The sequence below is a fragment of the Pteropus vampyrus genome, unplaced genomic scaffold (assembly GCF_000151845.1).
Source record: "Pteropus vampyrus isolate Shadow unplaced genomic scaffold, Pvam_2.0 Scaffold304, whole genome shotgun sequence".
Classification (NCBI taxonomy): Eukaryota; Metazoa; Chordata; class Mammalia; order Chiroptera; family Pteropodidae; genus Pteropus; species Pteropus vampyrus.
In genome coordinates this window covers 348,922-368,412 of record NW_011889085.1, presented here as the reverse complement: position 1 = coordinate 368,412, position 19,491 = coordinate 348,922, and the positions used below count along the sequence as shown (strand labels likewise).

The window sequence follows — 19,491 nt, the reverse complement described above, 5'->3', positions numbered from 1 at the left end:
CGACAACCCCCCGGGCCCTAGAAGATGGCGCCACCCGCAGCCTTCTCTTCCTCAGTCTACCGAGACCACTCCTCTACCTGGGCCAGGCTTCCAGACGAACGCCCCGGCCAGCTAAGTTCCTCCGGACTGTCCCACGATCAGACGCTACAATTCTGTGAGTGCACTAAGATGATGTTACTACTTCTCGACAGCTGTGATAGACTGTCGCTTAGTCTTGAAAAGTTCTGATTACTCATTACTTTTTTTCATGTCTAAATTTCATGATAAATATTTTAAATGTCCTAACACATTATGTAACAACAACTTTGAATATTTCTCATCGCTTGTTCTATTTGGGAGTATTGCAGGAGAAACATTCAAATTCATAATTTAAAGAGTACTAAAAGGAAATTTTAAGGCATCTTTTTTTAAAATCCTCTTCTATCATTCTTAAACTCTCTTACCTTCTGTTTCCTGTGAAAAAACATACGCTTTTTTTTATTGGTTGTACAACTTTTTAATTAAAATTATCACAGAATATTTTTAGATTTTTGTTACTGTCGTTCATTTACTTACTACGGAAATTATCCCAAACACCGAGAAGAGAGAAAGGTGACGCAGCCAATTCGAATGACTGGCGACGTTCTGCCGGCTTGTTCCCTGGCTGGCGCGAATCACCTCCCGACAGCCCTTTAGAGCAAATCCCAGCGTCGCATTGTTTCGTCTTGAACTGAAACACACTGAGTATTTCTGCCTAAGCGCCACACGCCCCGTGCCTGCCGCTTCCAGTCCTCGAAAGAAACTAACACCGCGGCCAAGCCTGACCCCGCACCATCCGTGTCCGCTCCCCCACGACACGCACGCCCCTCCCCGTCCTGGCGCAGGCTGCTCCTGTTATCTGCAGAGACGACAGAACTGTGCAGTGAGGCTGCTCTGCTTCTGCCGGATAACAGGCCTTCTCGACCCTGCTGCCGAAGGCCGCTTCGCGGAGCTCACGCAGCAGCGGGCAGTTCCGCAACTGCGTGGGCTACTGACATGCAGCTAATAAACTGCGATAGGCCAGTCATTAGTCTGATAAACCACCATAAATGGATCACAGGATTTTAAAAGTACTTTTTTATGCCTAAGGAAGGTAGAGTGGCAGCATTAACAACCAGTAACGTCAACTTATGTTTTAAAGAAATCAGAGGGTTTGCTTTCCCAATCACAATTTTAGAGAATCCACTGTTAGACTGATCATTTGACTTTCATTAAACTTTAGGCCCATGATGTCCAATTACTGTTTAATACACAACATGAGGTATCTCATATCACTTTTAAAGAAAGCAAGAACTAGCTAGCTGGCAAGCATTATAACCGGTTTTAGGGGGTGGTAAATCTTATGAAATTTTCTGTGATTTACAAATTATTAAAAAAAAAACCCCACAACGTGCTAGAAAACTTGAAGGTATGCAGAGATGGGAACGTGCCAAATAATCATGAAGAGACAGAATTCCTAAGAGTAGCGAGTCATCATGCAGCGGTGAAAACACTTCGGTAAACCCAGAGATGCTACACATAAACGCGGACTAAAAAGCAGTGTGCACACTCCCACTGAGGGGCTGCCCAAAACATCTGGGTCAGGAAACAGCGAAGAACCCCACAGGCGGCGTGGCGGGGGGCGGGGTGAGGACCAGACGGGCGCCCTTCCCGTCGGACCCCTGCGGACGCCGCACACCTCAGCCACCGGGACCCTGACACAGCAAACCCTACCCTCGTTTTCCACCCAAGGCCCGGTATGCCATGTCAGCACTTTGACACGCTAGCAACAAACTTTCAAAAACGAAAACAAAGCAACAAAAACAAAAGTCTGTTGTTCTTGTTTCTGTTTTCCTTTTTTAAATCGGGCATTAAGAAGCACTAAGTAAGTGTCAAAACTCACATCTGAACCCACGCTCCTCACGGCATTCTGCAGGGCAGGTTTAGTCACAGCCAGCTTCCCCGTCACCGCGCTGCTGGCCGCAGGGGCCGGGACCACATTCACCGTGTGATTAGGAAGCTGTCCCGCCGCCACAGCAAGCACTGGCTGCGGACAGGGCAGCATCCCCGGGGCCTGGAGCTGGACCACGGCGGGCTGAGACAGCAGCACGGTCGGACCTGCGGTGGAGACAGAGAAGAGGGGTCAGAGGGCTCGGCCACTGAGGCATCGAAAGCGGTCGCCGCTTAGGTCGCCCCTGCAGACACAGGAACAGTGAGATCGCACTGACGGTTCCGAACCACCAATTAAAACACACTCGGCAGCAGCGCACGCACGATGGCTTCGCTGTGTCTTCAATGAAACCAACTAAATTCATTCCCTTTGAAGTTATCGTTAACAGTGTATTTCCATATATTTTTCCTCATTCATTCACATACTAAATTTGCAAAGCATTAAGTTGATTTCTCTAAGTATTAATTTCTGAAATTTATTAGGGATAAAAGGATTTTTCATATTATAAATAGCCGTTTAATAATGAATTCATATATTTCAAATTAATGGAATTTAGAAATACGTACAATACCAAAAAATATATGAACAGAGATTCATTAACTCAATGAGTGAACAAGAGGCTACAAATATCAAAAATGTTAAAAACCACTTGAGATGAATTCCCAGCTAACAAGCACAAGAAACAAACCTGTGATATAAATTAATCTGCAGATAACACCAACTCCCTTCCCTGCAAAAATGGCCTACAAATCTTAATCTTCACATTTACCATGGTTTAAATTATAATAATCTGATGAGAATCAGTATCGATAACCTACAGAAGACTCGTTTAACTCCTAACGCTGGTCTATTAAAAACGTTACTTGCCTGCTACACATCTCCCTTCAGATCTGGCCAACTCTGTAAGGTGCTGAGAGCCTCACCTAACAGCCACAGGGGCTGGAGCCTATCTAGCAAACTGAAAGTATTGCAGTAACAGAAACTAAAATTTCATATATATTTATAATTTGTCTTTAAGAAAAAAAATTATTATACTTTCAGACAGGATAATGTGACCCACGTAAAACTCAGCTCCGTATTTCAAAGGATCAAGGAAAACTAAAAAAAAAATGTTTCAGAATACTTATTAAGAACATCTGTTTTAGCTTCAAAAAATCACTTCTATAAAATCAACATATATTTTTGACGGCCTCAAAAAGCATACTAAAAGTAGAATTTAATAGCATTTTGTCCCAGATAAATTACTAAGAAAGATCTAAAAATAATTTCATAAATTTGCAATATGTGCAATTCACTTGGGTGTAAACGTGTAAATGGTCACTAAATATTTTATCTTCTCATTTTCCCTTAAAATAACTTTTTATGAAATAGAAACATAAATGAGGAAATGACTCATAAGCTGATATAAATATGCTTAGGGCAATACGCAAGTCAAAATAATTAACAAGTAAAATAAATAGCATATGACCAAGTGTCAGGGTTTTTAATTACTCAGAAATCACAGTCAATCTGGTAACTCCGGAGAAAGAGACTCATCACAACCCGAAACGTAAACCAAGGGCCCTGCCCTAAATGCCAGTGCTGCTCCGTCCATCAGACACCACGTCACCCAAGGTGACCATGGCTATCCTTTCGTTTTTTTGGACTGAGAAGGTACATGAAGAGAAGAGGCCATTAAGAATTCGGTAATGATTTACAATGAAATTGCAGTTTATTAATCAGAAGCGTAGCTACAACATCTGAAAAACAACACAGAGACACATGACACAATTAGTGATTCAGTCCACAGCAAATGCTGCCACGAACACCGGCACACAGACCCTTGGCTACTGTTCCCACCACCCATACCCCAGGGTCAAGTCCACGGTTGAGAACCACTGACTGAAACTGATACTTTCAGAAGACCATTATCAGAAGCAGTGTTCCACACATTCCCAGCTTAAAAAATTACCACAGAAAGACTCCAAAAACCTAAACACTGTTCAACGAATTTGGGACTATTCCACAGACTGCAGGACATGGTAAACATGAATTAAGGCATTTCAAAGACAGGGTCCTCCTTCTAGCCCTAGTCATAGGCTCACAGCATTGGCAGGTGACACAGGCAGGGGGTTTGTCATATTTCTTAACACTAACTAGGAAAAATAAGCCAAGTGAGCACCGTCTGCTGTGGGGCCATCGCTACCCCGTTGCAGAGAACTGCCTCCTGGGAGGCAAGCGGCCGCCCCTGGCCAGTCAGAGGCCAGTGTGGCTGGGGTCCTGCTGCCCCCTCCCCTCCCAGGGCACAGCGCGCCCACCCCGCAGAGTGCCCAGCTGCCCTCAGACAACCCAGCACCTAAATCAGGGCCCGTCTGGCTCAAGGCAGAATGGGGAGAAACGACAAAATTTCAATTACCGTGTTCAAGAAAAGACTGAAAGCTCTCACAGTGGCTTCTGGGCCCTGACCCGCAGAGCACCCTCTGGGCCCTGAGGTCACTGCCGCCCCCAACGTGGGAAGGGCTAGGTCGCCCAAAGGCGCCTGCCCGTCCCGGGTCCTCGCTGCCGTTACATGAAGTCCCCTCGACTGGTCATGGCTAGACGACAGCACACTGCATGTCGCTGACTAAGCAGGACTCACTATTGTGACTGTTCTTCCTTCCAACTATCCCCAAAGGTTTCGAACCAGGTATGGGACATTTACTGAGCGCCTCGCACTCTGGCGTGTGACTCTGCTGCGTGGTTTCTCTGTCTTAATTTTCTCATCTGTAAATGGAGTTCATAACAGCACCCCACCTCACGGAGGAGACGTAAGGGTCAAGAAAACACACTTCGGTCCTCAGGGCAGTGTTCGGTACAAAGCAGAACCTTAAACGTCAGCCAGCTATTATTCAGCGCATTATTACCCTTTGGGTGACAGCTGCCATAGGGCGCCGCATGGACGACTGAGTCATTAGTCCTCGCAGTTCCCGCTACGGAGCTGCTAACTCCACGATGGGACAGAAAGCCTGAGATCAGGGCCTTGTCCAGCCTCATTTAGAGGCAGTACAGCACCGTGACTGGCACACCGACTGAGCCGGACCGCCTGGGCTCAGTCCTGACTCCGCCTGTCACCAGCGGAAGGACGTGGGCAAGTCACTGCACCTCTATCCTCCATTCAGTGATCTGCTCTATCTTCTCCCCAAAAGGCTCGTGACAGGACCCCACCCTCTGCCCCCACCCCCCACGGCACACCCATGCCCCAGCATCGCCTGTCCCTACCCGCCACCCGCTTCCGCAACCCTCGGGCTGTCATACCCCGCCCCCCGCCCCGCGCGCCCAGGTCGGTCCCGGCGGGTGTGCAGGACTGAGGTGTGGAAACAGGCGGAAGCTGTTCCAGGCAGAGGAGAGTATGAGCCAAGAAACCAGGAACGACAAGAGAATCAGGGACAGCGGCCAGACAAGCTGGGCCACAAGGGGGGTTTACAGACAGGGGCGATACCGTCAAGGCAGAAAACTAAACTGGACTCATCCATGGCGGGCCTCACATTCCAGAACACAGACATCGATGCTGTCCTCCAAGAATGACTTCCGCTTCTCTACTGGTAAAATGTTACCACTGAAGCCTACATCGATTAACGGGAAGAAGCCTCTCCTGTATTTTCCTTCTTCCTCTCTCCCGAGTCTCACTCAAACTGTACGTTATGATAATACCATGTCTCCAGATGGTACCAGAAGAACCGACAAGTGCCTTATGAGCACGTGCCGCCCACAATAAGTGCCCCCCCCCCACGTCGCAGACCCTGCGAAAGCAGTGACGTTCCCAGCAGAGTGTGACTCAGGTTTCTGAAACGGATGCCCCGCTCAGAAAAGAGCAGTCTGTCCTCCTGCTACAGCAAGACCCCCTAACGCTGAGACCCCCCCCTAACGCTGAGACCCCCCCAATGCTGAGACCCCCCGCGGTCTGCTAGGAGCAAACCCTCGGCGGCACCCTTGCTGTATACACCGATCCAAAGAAATGAGCTAACAGGCCATGGCTGGAAACACAGCCACGAAAGCAAACGCGACATGGGTGTTTGTTTACGGCCTACCCACTAACAGAGTCCTACTCGGCCAGCGAGCTCAACCCCCGGGGAAGAGGCCGCACGCGTTTTCCCTTACCCGTGTGGACACGTGTCAGTCCAAGCACGGTGATGAGTAATCTGCCGGACGACCTCCAAGTCCTAAATCCGAACAGTACCAAATCCTCAACCTTGAACTACTTTCAATACTGGCCTCGACTTCTAGTAGAATCAAGCATGTGAGGCCATCTGGTGGACAAAACGTGGAAACACGCATGTTCTACACGAGCAGCAGAGTTCGCAGCCCCGCCTCACAGCCATTCCAGACTGTTTACTGAACCGTGCTGCCTCCTCCGAGGTTAACGGCCTGATTTCACGGCCAAAACACACCTACTAGACCTGAAACGAACCATGTTAAATACTGACCTGTCCTTAAAAGCAAAATAGTTCAAACGCACAAAAATCTCAGAATAAAATGGCACCAAAGAAGATTCCCGGATTTTCTCCTTCGTTACAAGTGGCTGTGTAAAACCATGTGCCTTGCAGACAGGTGTGCCCACAGTTAAAACTGGAAGAAGAGGATCTGGGTGGCCAGCTCTCTTGTTGGGACAGGGACCACACGTTAGCATCTCTGCATCACCCTACACCAAGGACAACCCCTGATGACAGTAGGGACTCGAAGCCGATAACCTGAATTGAAACAATCATAGGGCATAAGCCTTAGTGGCCCAAATAGACACACACGCAGCCTGAAAGCCACTCCGGTACCTCTGGCAGGTGCGGGGTGTATGCTGGTGATGGGGTGCTGCTTTGCCAGCGGCACGAGAGTTGGCAGTGCCTGAATGATGATGGCTTTCGCAGGAACGCTGGCACTGGTTTGAGTCTTGGGCGCTGCTGGAAGCAATAAAGGCTTGGGCTGAATTGAAGGTTTTGAATTCATCTGAAGTTTTTTCTTCAGAGTCAGTCCATTTTCTGGAAAACAAACAAACAAACGAACAAACCACAAATCAACCTGAAGGCAATTAAATCTTAAAACACAGACTCTATGATGCACCTTCTCCACACCTGGACCTCTGAAGTAGGTTCTCTTAAGGTTATCCTGACCTCTGAGCAACCGCCCTTCACTGGAGTTAAGCACAGCTACTCTGTACCTCAAGGGGCTGAAGAAAAGTCCTTTTCTTTCATGGAGGCATAAATGATACGTGACGTTATATTCGTTTCAGGTATACGAGGTAACTATTTGATGTTGGCATCACAAAATGATCACCACGATTAGTTAACATCTGTCAACATCCACAGTTACAAAATTACTTTCTCTTGTGACGAGAACTTTCAAAGTCTACTCTTAGCTACTGTCAAACATCGTTTTTAACCATACGTATTATTAAAGCAAGACGGCACCAACTGCCGTCGCCGTGCTGCACGGGACGTCCCCAGGACTTACCTCTCTGACAGCTGGAATGAGGTCCCCCCTTTGGGCCGAGCTGCGGCTTGGGGAGGAGGGACAAGAACCAGTAGAGGAGGACCGCTAAACCCACCGCTTAAAGCCTGGAGATCAGTGAGCTAACAAATGCGACAGCCAAATGGCCCTCACATTCAGTATCTTGAACTGACATGTTGCCTTCCACCCCGAAGATGACGGGGCCTAGGTCCAATGTCAAGTGTCCTTCTCTCCACACTGGTCATCCATAACAAACCAACTAGGTCCACTAATCTGAAAACAAAAGGCCAGCTTACTAACGTATACTTAATCCGATATTTCCTTTGAAGAAGGAACCGAAGCTCAGTCTAGATCATGTGCAGGACTGAGGTATGGAAACAGGCGGAAGCTGTTCCAGGCAGAGGAGAGTATGAGCCAAGAAACCAGGAACGACAAGAGAATCAGGGACAGTGGCCAGACAAGCTGGGCCACAAGGGGGGTTTACAGACAGGGGCGATACCGTCAAGTCAGAAAACTAAACTGGACTCATCCGTGGCGGGCCTCGCATTCCAGAACACAGACATCGATGCCGTCCTCCAAGAATGACTTCCTCTTCTCTACTGGTAAAATGTTACCACCGAAGCCTACATCGATTAACGGGAAGAAGCCTCTCCTGTATTTTCCTTCTTCCTCTCTCCCGAGTCTCACTCAAACTGTACGTTATGATAATACCATGTCTCCAGATGGTACCAGAAGAACCGACAAGTGCCTTATGAGCACGTGCCGCCCAACATAAAGTCCCCCCCCCCCGCCCCGCAGACCCTGGGAAAGCAGTGACGTTCCCAGCAGAGTGTGACTCAGGTTTCTGAAACGGATGCCCCGCTCAGAAAAGAGCAGTCTGTTCTCCTGCTACAGCAAGACCCCCTAACGCTGAGACCCCCCCCTAACGCTGAGACCCCCCCAATGCTGAGACCCCCCGCGGTCTGCTAGGAGCAAACCCTCGGCGGCACCCTTGCTGTATACACCGATCCAAAGAAATGAGCTAACAGGCCATGGCTGGAAACACAGCCACGAAAGCAAACGCGACATGGGTGTTTGTTTACGGCCTACCCACTAACAGAGTCCTACTCGGCCAGCGAGCTCAACCCCCGGGGAAGAGGCCGCACGCGTTTTCCCTTACCCGTGTGGACACGTGTCAGTCCAAGCACGGTGATGAGTAATCTGCCGGACGACCTCCAAGTCCTAAATCCGAACAGTACCAAATCCTCAACCTTGAACTACTTTCAATACTGGCCTCGACTTCTAGTAGAATCAAGCATGTGAGGCCATCTGGTGGACAAAACGTGGAAACACGCATGTTCTACACGAGCAGCAGAGTTCGCAGCCCCGCCTCACAGCCATTCCAGACTGTTTACTGAACCGTGCTGCCTCCTCCGAGGTTAACGGCCTGATTTCACGGCCAAAACACACCTACTAGACCTGAAACGAACCATGTTAAATACTGACCTGTCCTTAAAAGCAAAATAGTTCAAACGCACAAAAATCTCAGAATAAAATGGCACCAAAGAAGATTCCCGGATTTTCTCCTTCGTTACAAGTGGCTGTGTAAAACCATGTGCCTTGCAGACAGGTGTGCCCACAGTTAAAACTGGAAGAAGAGGATCTGGGTGGCCAGCTCTCTTGTTGGGACAGGGACCACACGTTAGCATCTCTGCATCACCCTACACCAAGGACAACCCCTGATGACAGTAGGGACTCGAAGCCGATAACCTGAATTGAAACAATCATAGGGCATAAGCCTTAGTGGCCCAAATAGACACACACGCAGCCTGAAAGCCACTCCGGTACCTCTGGCAGGTGCGGGGTGTATGCTGGTGATGGGGTGCTGCTTTGCCAGCGGCACGAGAGTTGGCAGTGCCTGAATGATGATGGCTTTCGCAGGAACGCTGGCACTGGTTTGAGTCTTGGGCGCTGCTGGAAGCAATAAAGGCTTGGGCTGAATTGAAGGTTTTGAATTCATCTGAAGTTTTTTCTTCAGAGTCAGTCCATTTTCTGGAAAACAAACAAACAAACGAACAAACCACAAATCAACCTGAAGGCAATTAAATCTTAAAACACAGACTCTATGATGCACCTTCTCCACACCTGGACCTCTGAAGTAGGTTCTCTTAAGGTTATCCTGACCTCTGAGCAACCGCCCTTCACTGGAGTTAAGCACAGCTACTCTGTACCTCAAGGGGCTGAAGAAAAGTCCTTTTCTTTCATGGAGGCATAAATGATACGTGACGTTATATTCGTTTCAGGTATACGAGGTAACTATTTGATGTTGGCATCACAAAATGATCACCACGATTAGTTAACATCTGTCAACATCCACAGTTACAAAATTACTTTCTCTTGTGACGAGAACTTTCAAAGTCTACTCTTAGCTACTGTCAAACATCGTTTTTAACCATACGTATTATTAAAGCAAGACGGCACCAACTGCCGTCGCCGTGCTGCACGGGACGTCCCCAGGACTTACCTCTCTGACAGCTGGAATGAGGTCCCCCCTTTGGGCCGAGCTGCGGCTTGGGGAGGAGGGACAAGAACCAGTAGAGGAGGACCGCTAAACCCACCGCTTAAAGCCTGGAGATCAGTGAGCTAACAAATGCGACAGCCAAATGGCCCTCACGTTCAGTATCTTGAACTGACATGTTGCCTTCCACCCCGAAGATGACGGGGCCTAGGTCCAATGTCAAGTGTCCTTCTCTCCACACTGGTCATCCATAACAAACCAACTAGGTCCACTAATCTGAAAACAAAAGGCCAGCTTACTAACGTATACTTAATCCGATATTTCCTTTGAAGAAGGAACCGAAGCTCAGTCTAGATCAGAAGTGACAGCAGTTAGGAGATGGAGTCATACCGGTTTTGCTCCTGGGACCAGTGACAGGCTTGCTTTCCTTGGCTGGCTCTGTTGAGGAGGGCCCGTTAGAGCTCTCGCCGTATAAGGAAAGCGGGGACATCTGGGGGGCAGAAGACAAATCCAACTCCTCCTGCAGCAAAATAACACAAATTCAGCAGAGGAATACGACCCTTGAGCAAAAAACCGCTTAGAAAGAGAGGCAAGGTCCACGCGTAAACAGAGAAACACTCCCAGACACCCTCGGGCCAAGGTGGCGTGTACTGGGAACGCTGTATAGTAAGTACTAAGACACCGCGACTAATAGTCGCGACCTGTCTGTCACCACTGAGGAAGAACAACTCGGAAGGCAGGTGTATGCGAAGTACTATCTGCTTCTGCGTTTCCTCTGCGAACTTCACATTTTACTTGGCTCCTAGTTGCACAAACATTTAGTACAGTAAAAGGCTAAAGGTAAAATGCCAATATCCTTTCCCCACAATCTCTTGTTCAGTCTCAAAAGCAAATAATTCTCACTATTTCTATCCCTTTCTATTTACTAACACCGCCCAAATGTTTTCAAAAGACAGACACCGAAAGGAGCAGGGCTCTTGCCTTTTATTTAATGAGTGAATTGATAATAGAGATGTATAAAGGTAATATTAACATTTTCCATAAATATTTTAATAGTCAGTGGATGTCTCATTTTGTTAGAATCAAGAAAGTTAACGTAAAAGTGGCATTTCTTTTCTGAGAGAAAATAATGCTATATGTAATAACGAAATGGGCAAAATATCTACATCATATCCTCTTTGAAATAATCTACAAGATTATTAAAAGAAAATTTAAGAGGATACTTGTTCACTCTCTGCATGACATAGGCCCCCTTTCAGTCAAAAACCCCAGAAAATATAAAAAACAAATTTGAACAATAATTATAATATTTTATGGTAAAAAATAGAGCATTAAGTTAAAAGATACAGAATTAGTGATAATTACCTGTCATAAAATCGGACCGTGAGTCCAAAGTGATAAAAACAAATAAAGTTTGATGAGAAAGAAGACACTTTTACATAGTTTTAAGATACCCACCCACGAAATACTTATTATGGCAAAGGGAGAAAGGGCAGCCTCATGGTGGGAGAGCTTGGCAGACAGGGCCGCGGTCGTGGGACAGAATGAACGCCGTGCCGTCAGTGACAGGACACGTGGAAATGGTGTGGCACCTCGGCAAAAGCCAGACAGACGGCGTCGCCTCCGTGATCCCCTGCCACAGACAGAAAACCTGACTCTGCTCCTGCGGAAGCATCGGGCAAACCCAATCGAGGGACATTCTGCAGAATGGCTAGTCTCTAACCTCCAAAATTGACAAGGTCACAGAAGGCAAGGAAGAATGAACTGATTCAACTGCAGGAGATTAGAGGGACAAAACAAGCACACATAATGTGTGACTCTACATCGTTCTGCTGGACTAGAGAACATCTTTGGGACAATGTGCACAATCTAAATGGGAATGGACGATTAGATGACGGTGATGTGTCAGTGTTTATTTCCTGATTTCGGAAGCTACATCGTGGTTATATAAGACACATCCTGTTTGTAGGAAGGAGACGTTAAAGTACTTGGGGGCGACAGGGAGTCAGGCTGGCAACCTCTCACAAACGTTCAGGGAAAAAAAGTTCCTTGCAATGTACTTATAACATTTCTGTAAGTTTGAGACTATTCCAAACAAAAAATTAACGTAAGCAAGAAAACAAGAATAAAAACATAACCTCTGAGTGGTGAAAACCCTCCTTTGAAGGACCAAAGAAAAAGCAGTAAAAGATCGATATTCGGCTATAAAAATAAAATAAAGCTTAAAGACATATGACAAACTGGAGGAAAAAATACTTTTAACTTATTTCACCAACTAAGGACTAATAATCCTAATATGTAATAAAATGTTTTAAAAATTGAGGTGAAAATGACCAGTACAATTACTGAAAAGTTGGACAAAAATCTGAATGGTCAGTTCATTAAAAAAATGCAAAATGCTTTGTGCATTTGAGATTTATGAAAAGATGCCCAATCACACTCCTAGAAAAGCAGCAGAAAGTATGCTGTGTAGTGACGATGGGAAACCAGCCCCCTTGCACACTGCTGGTGGAAATGCACGAGAGTGCAACCTCGCACGGGGGCTCAGTGCTGAGCGGGCGCTCTGGCAGGGTCTCCTGCACGCTGACGCGAAGGGCAGTGTGACCGAAGGTGGAGGAAACAAAGGCACAAGACTGGAAAGGGAAGCAGGAGCCAGGTCACGGAGGACCCGGCACCCAGGACGCGGCTCGCCCCCCCGGAGGGGTCGGGAAGTCACGCGTGGGTTTTTAGCAAAGGGCTGACACAACCAAATCCACGATTCTGAAAGATTCCTCTTTGAAAATTCTTCTAATAGGGGTTGGGGAGCGGGGAGGCAGGGAGACCAGCGAGAGTCCCACTGACTGACTCCAGGAGAGATTGACAATAGCCTGGCAGGGGCGGCAAAGGTGGCTCCTGGAGACAACAGGAGAGGACAGCTTGGGACAGAGCCTGACGGATGCAGCGTACGCAAATACTAATCTGAATTGTTCTATTTTCCCTCGCCTCGTTCCAAAAAATACCTAAATCTTTGAGTACTCCCTTTTCCAGGACTCAGAGCGTCTATCTGGATGAAGAAGAGAATCATTTCTAAGAAGCCACCAGACCTCTGTGAAAGTCTTAGCCATTCAAAAGGCAGTTCTGGGCCCCGCTGAGCGAGGGAGACCACCCCGGGTTCGACACCGAAGGAGTCGTGACCACTCGGTCTCCGTGTCCTCAAAGAATACACATTCTACAGGGAGGAGAGGGGGTGGCTGGGGCGAAAGACAGTAAGCCAACAGACAAAAAACCCTGGGGACTGGTGAAGGGCGATGAGACAAGTGACCAACGACACGGATGGCACAAAGACAGCAAGGAGGGCAAGACGGAGACCGGCGCCTTTCCTCGAGACTCGAGATTCGGTCACAGCACACGCAGCGGATGCCAACCGCGCCCCCATGCTCGCCCTGTCCAGAGGGCCTCGTGACCACAGCCACCGTGAAAGGCTGGCTACTTACGGGAACATGCTGGGTTGAAGAACACGAGTCCGCTGACTGCGGCGATGAGACTGAACAACTGGAGGAGGCTGGGGACAGTGGCTGAGGTTCCGCCTTAATATCTTTAACTGGAAAACACAGAGCACAGATGTTCTCACTGGACAGCACAAACTCAGGGTGGAGCAAGAACGAAGGCAAAGCCTGCGCTCACGATCCAGTCGTGTGGCAGCTACGGTCAAGGTGCAGAAAGCAGCGTCGCCGGGGGCGATGACGTGTGCGTGCGAAGCCGTGCGCCTCCCCCGGCCCCCCGCTCCGGAGGGTGGCCATGAGAAACCGGCCACGGGGTGCCTCGGGCGCACCCCCTCTCCCTGAGGAGCAAGAGCAGGGGGCGGCACGTTTCCACTCTACAGACCTTTCGGACCTTGTGAATATTGTACCATATGCAAAAAAGCATGGATTCCCAAAGAACAAGTTTTTAAAAATATAAGAAACAAGAAAGAATTTTTTTAGGGAAGCGTTTGTGGCAATACAATTAAAACTCACAAAAACGTTCCTCTCTTTGGACCTATTAACTTATTTATAATAATGCTTTGAGCCCCTACGAGGGGAGCGACCCCGCGGCAGGCAGACTGTCTTTTCCAAAGCTGGCTGCAAAACGTCCCATGGTCCCTCATGATCCAGAATGTGCTCCTGCCACCTCCCCGTCTAGCAGGGGCGTCTACTCCCGTCCGCCTGAGTCCCGGCGGGCTTGTGCCCTTCAGTAAACTCGAGGACGGCAGTGACGCGACGACGTGCATCCTCGTGCGCTGGGGCACGCGCGCTGGGGCCTCTGCAGTCAGACCGCCCTAGGGCGCCACACGGAGGAGGCCGAGCCACACAGAAAGGCCATGTGGAGGCACCCCCGTGGGCAGTCCTCAGGGTCAAGTCAGCCCAGGCACCAGACACGGCAGTGAAGATCCTAAGATGTCACGCTACACAGCTCAACTCCCTAGCGGAACGTCTAGACATCACGGAGCACGGACGAGCCTCCCGGTACACCTGTCCAAATTCCTGAACCCACAGCTTCGAGGGAGCATAATGCAATGGTGGCTGCTTCAAGGCCACAAAGTTTTAGGGTCGTTCATTACACGAGCAGTAGTGAGCAGAGCACTGGCATTTGCGCAGCCCACACTCTATGTGGGAAGAGAGCATCCGGCAGGACCTGTGCACACCAAACACGAAGGGGACAGGAGTGTGGGGTGCGGACGGCTGCAGCTTGGCAGGGACGTGCCGGCGGCTCCCCCACCGCCTCGGCTCCACGTCCGCCTCCTGCAGTCAGAGGCGCAAACGAACACAGGCCCCACCGCGGGCCTCCGCTGCGGCCTGCTGACGGGGACGGCAGGAGGGTGCTGAAGACAGGGGAAGGGGAACGGGCCTCTCCACCTCCCCATCAGCTTCGCCCCCGAAGCGACGTCTGCTGCAGGTTCCAGCTTCGTTCAGCACACCCGAACCCACCTCTTCAGAGCACGCACACCACATGCACAGGCCCCGATCTGGTAACCCCAAGCTTCTCCCCTTCGATTCCCTACATTCTGTCTGGATTTCAGCATCCTCTCTTATGGAGGTATGATACATAATTCAAAAATATTTCTGATACAAACTCTTTATGTGACTGAAACACAAGTCTGAAATTCTTTGTGTCCGCCATGGCGGGGAACTTGTGTACTCATGGCCATGCCAGAGTAGCCTGTGCCGTCCCTGGAATTTTTTAACCCATCAAAGCAGCCCAATAACTCCACCTAATTTTGACTATTACCGAACTACAAAATAAAATGAGTCATTTTAAAGTTCTTACCAATGAAAAACATCATTACCTGTACAGAGCTGGTTGTCGACGTCCCAAATGCCTGCCTCCCAAGGCATCAAATCCAAATCAAAATCAAGATTATCGAAGTTATTTTCCTGTAGGTTTCAAATCAGCAAAAGAATATTAGAATATATACATCCAGAAATCAAACTATCAAACTGTCAGACTCGATCTGCCATAAATAATTACTATTACCCAACGCAGGACAAATAATGGTCCAAGTCCATCGGTTCACGCAGAGACACCGTCTCGGAGGGCCTCGGGGTGAACCGACGCAGCTACCTGAAGCACAGCGGTTACTCAGGAGGTGAGGGGTTCGCAGCGACACGGCTCCTTAGGTCTCATTCTTTTCAGTGGGCACGAGCCATTACGAAAGTCACAAAAACACATCTTTTGTCACAAGGGAAACCCAGTAAATTCTCGCACTGCCATTAAGGCAAACAAGTTGAATCAAATGCCTGTTCACCACATCACATCCGCAGACAACAGAAAGAACACAGGGTTTTGCAAAGACACGCAGGAATCGCAGATTTTAACCGAACCTTCAAACGTACCCAACGTTACACTGGAAGGAAGAGACTCAGAGGAAGATGGTCATTTTCATCTTTTTTTTTTACTGTCCTATACTTCTGAAATTTCTAAAATACAATTCCTAAATTTTTTTTAATCCTACAAGATAAAATTAAGTTTCTCAAACGGGGTCAACAAGCCTTTTAGAGGAACTCTTCATTTCTTTGCACTAAGATGACAGTTTTTACTCAGAAGCGCATTCCGAGCCATCTGGGTGACCGTCTTATGCGAGAGAGACACACACACACACACACACACACACACACACACACACACACACACACACCACCCCCCCCCCCCCCCCATGCATGAGTCCAGAGCCCGCGTGTGGGCTGGAGATCCTCTTCTAAGCGTCTGGGCTTAGGGAGACAGGAACAGAAGTCAACGTGCTATAAACAGTACGACTAAGTCAAAAGGCGCTCAACACTGACTTAACGTGACAGACGATAAAGCAGCAACAACAGGGGAAGTAAGACCCAGGCAAAGAGGAACGATTCATCTATTACTTATTAACAACCGCTTGGTAATACTTTCTAGAATAACATCGATTTGAAACACCCATCGTGCGGTTTATTTCCACCGAGAACGGAACAGAAGGAAGAAGGGAAACTGCTTTCTCGTCACGCTGCCCTTCACTGAGCAAAACCAGTACAGGTCAGAGAAAACTGGGGGTGCACGTGAAGAAAAGATCACGAAAAGAAGCACTTTTTAAATCAATCTCCTTTGCTTTTTTTCTCTTATTTGAATCCACACATCAAAAACTTAAGCAGCCCTGCACTTTCGGCAACCGAACAGATCCCTAACTCCCGCAGCCGAAGTAAATCGAGCAGCGAGGCCTGCCTGGGGCCAGCGACACGCTTTACCTTGTACGATGTAGGGCATGACGTACTTAGGACTCTCACTCAGTCTTCGGCCAAAAAGTCAAATACCTTTTACAGCGTAAGGTTTACGCGGCTGGAAATTTAACAGGTCCGTTTACATCAAGTAAAATATGTCGGTATTTACATATGTTGGCTCTTCAATGACTTCTGCTGGGAAACCCAACTACCGCGTGGAAGAGACACTGACTTTAGAAGGGGCCCTCAGAGCCCACCTGCTGCAACCCTCCACTGTACACCAGAAAGACTAAGGGGTGGGAGGGCTGACGTGGGTAAGGTCAGAATGTTCGTCATAAAATCAGGACCACATTTCCCTGAATCTTTCAAACCTACCCCACTGTTTCCTGAGGGGTTTAGGCTGTAGAGGTTGTAAAAGAATATCAGTTGCTTAGGCAACCAGACAATATTAAAAGTCAATTTAATCAACAGACCACATTCTAAACTATCTCAAAAAGAATTAAAAGCAACTAAAATCCCATGCAGCGCTTTAAAAATATGTTTTTATTCTCTTCTATTGATTCATTGTAAAAAAAAAAAAAAAACTGCTAAATGGTTCTTTAAGAAATGTCTGAGAAACTCTCTGAGCAAGCAATACCTATTTTTATACTCAGGTTAAGAAGAGCATAAAAAATAAGTGGTGAACATCTGATGTGACTGATGTGCAGATGAAAATCACACTGTTCGCCAGCACTGCCTCCCAACTGCAACAGCGCCTCGTCCAAACAAGAGCTCCGCAGGCCGGCATGCCACGTACGGAGAGTGTGCACCAATCGGAAAAGGAAAGAGAAAGCTAAGATGTTCTCGAGGACCCGAGGTACCAGAAGATATTTTACGCAGACTCCAACCAATGGAAAGCAAAGAGTAAGTGTCCGAGTCTCAGGCACTCCACCCTAAGGACACGAAGCTTCTACAAAGGAAGTCGGTCGGTTCTACTCCGGCTGGGTCTGCGACTCACACAACAAACCCCTCAACACACCGTCCCCCGTATGCAGCAAAGTTGTCTTAAAAGCCAAGAAGCAGGCAGTTAAGTCACCCTGCCAGTCAGCACCCCGAGACAAAGGTGGACTCAAACACAAGTCTTCCCGCACCGAGACCAATGCAACTTCCACAACCCTAAATTTACTGACTACAAAATGGCCACTAACTTTCCTACTTAACGCCAAGTTATTCAAAAATAACTAGCCGAAACCCGTTATTCCCAAAACCTTCTTGCAATAATTAGCGTAAAAATGAAATATCACATTGCTCAGTATTTCTCCTCTAGTACTTACGTAAGTTTCATTTGCTGCATCCAAATGCAGGTCATCGGTGTCTGCGAAATAGCCAAGTTCAGCAAACAGAGCAGAATCTTTGGACAAAAGGAAAGAATAGAGATGAAGTGTCAAGTCAAACTTTTGAAAAGAGAATAAGCTCTGAACCCCTATACCAGCTCAGCAAGGGTTTCTCGCCAGCCGGCACTGCTACTGCTCCCCTCCCACGGCGTGAACGATGACCGCCGCGAAGCTGGCTTCTAACTTGTGTGGTTTTGCACATAATTTTTATCTTGTGAACAAAATCCTTACACCAGAGATTTAAAAATAGATTTTATGTCATGTCATGTGGACTAACCGGTAGTGACTTTCTGGGACAGCACTAACACCGATCGTGAGGCTGCCTCTGGGCTCAGCATGAAAAGCAGTGTGGCCGACCGGCCGTGACGGCAGGCGAGGGTGGTGGCGGCACACGCACCGCGCGTCCGCCAGCCCCGTGAGTTAGGGGCACAGCCGATTCTCTGCCTAGACAGTTAACGGCGTACTCATCCAAACCATTCAACATATTCCAACTTCCTAACAAGATTTCATTATAAGCCAAGAAGTCTGTGGACACAGAAAATATTCCTCAATGAACTAGGTTGAAACTTTCTGTAGAGGTCAAGTTGCTGACAAGGCCAAAGACAGCTGACCTCCGTGCAATCTGTAGAGTGTCTACCTTCCCTGCCATTTTCAGAACTTCAGAAACTGTGAAGTTCTCCAAACCTGGGTCCGCCTCCTGTACTCCACGCCCTCCCTGCCATCACACCCCTGACGCTGCCATTTCCTCACGTCGCACACCCAGGAACTGCCCCGCCGTCTGTTAACTCGGCCGATGACAGAAACATTCCGCCAACAAAACAGAACATAAGCAAAAAATTGTGTGTAGTAATAATGAAAGGTTATTCCCATGATTCCCAGAAAAGGACTAGCTTCCGCTGAAAGGTCCTAGCAGCAACGACACCTCAGTAGCGATGACGACACTGTGCTCAGACCTTGGAACTGAACACCACCCTCCACTAAACGCAAGTCCACTACGGGCGCCTTGGAGAAATGGCCAGTTCCAGGGCTGAAGAGGAAAAAATGCAGGATGAGACTGGAAAACTTTGTCGTGACAGAAAATAAGGAAATTTCTCAGAGAATGAGGAGAACACATCAAAAGAATAAAAGAGCTGATACGAATGGACTCCCGCTGGTCAAGTCTGGGAAAATCTGAGCATCCAAATTAAATGAGTACCAGACTACAACCCACTGAATCACACAGGAATCAATGGTCCATGATGAAATACACACACACACACACACACACGGAGAAATCTCTTTCGTACGGTACAGCGTCAACTAATCAACGCAGACAGAATGAAGGGATGACCCCCATTTGGCACTAGAGTGGTAGTGACATGGGCTGGCGTGATCGCGGCAGGCCAGGGCTGCTGGCCGGAGGTTCCGCGAGGAACAGGATACTGGTATCATGTCGGATTATCTGCCCCCAAACAGTAATCAAATCCAAAAGGAGAAACAGCGACTGCACAGCGGGGAACCAACTCCGGCAGA

The 19,491-nt window shown here is 48.2% G+C and overlaps 1 protein-coding gene across 2 annotated transcripts in view; it reads right to left on the bottom strand.

The window, feature by feature from the left end:
- The window catches only part of ATF6 (activating transcription factor 6), a 94,261-nt gene that overhangs the window by 70,389 nt on the left and 4,381 nt on the right, over positions 1–19,491 (bottom strand). Inside the window, exons 1-7 of one of the 2 annotated variants that reach the window (XM_023521482.1) lie at positions 18,257–18,332; positions 17,920–17,996; positions 15,208–15,295; positions 13,376–13,482; positions 10,293–10,422; positions 9,233–9,436; positions 1,901–2,115 (exon numbers count right to left, since the gene is read on the bottom strand). In XM_023521482.1, the coding sequence (XP_023377250.1) occupies positions 1,901–2,115; positions 9,233–9,436; positions 10,293–10,422; positions 13,376–13,482; positions 15,208–15,295; positions 17,920–17,996; positions 18,257–18,317 (882 nt within the window). In that variant the 5' untranslated portion in view covers positions 18,318–18,332. Of the gene's footprint in view, positions 1–1,900; positions 2,116–9,232; positions 9,437–10,292; positions 10,423–13,375; positions 13,483–15,207; positions 15,296–17,919; positions 17,997–18,256; positions 18,333–19,491 lie in introns of those variants that run through there. The other variant, XM_023521483.1, reaches the window with a different exon arrangement.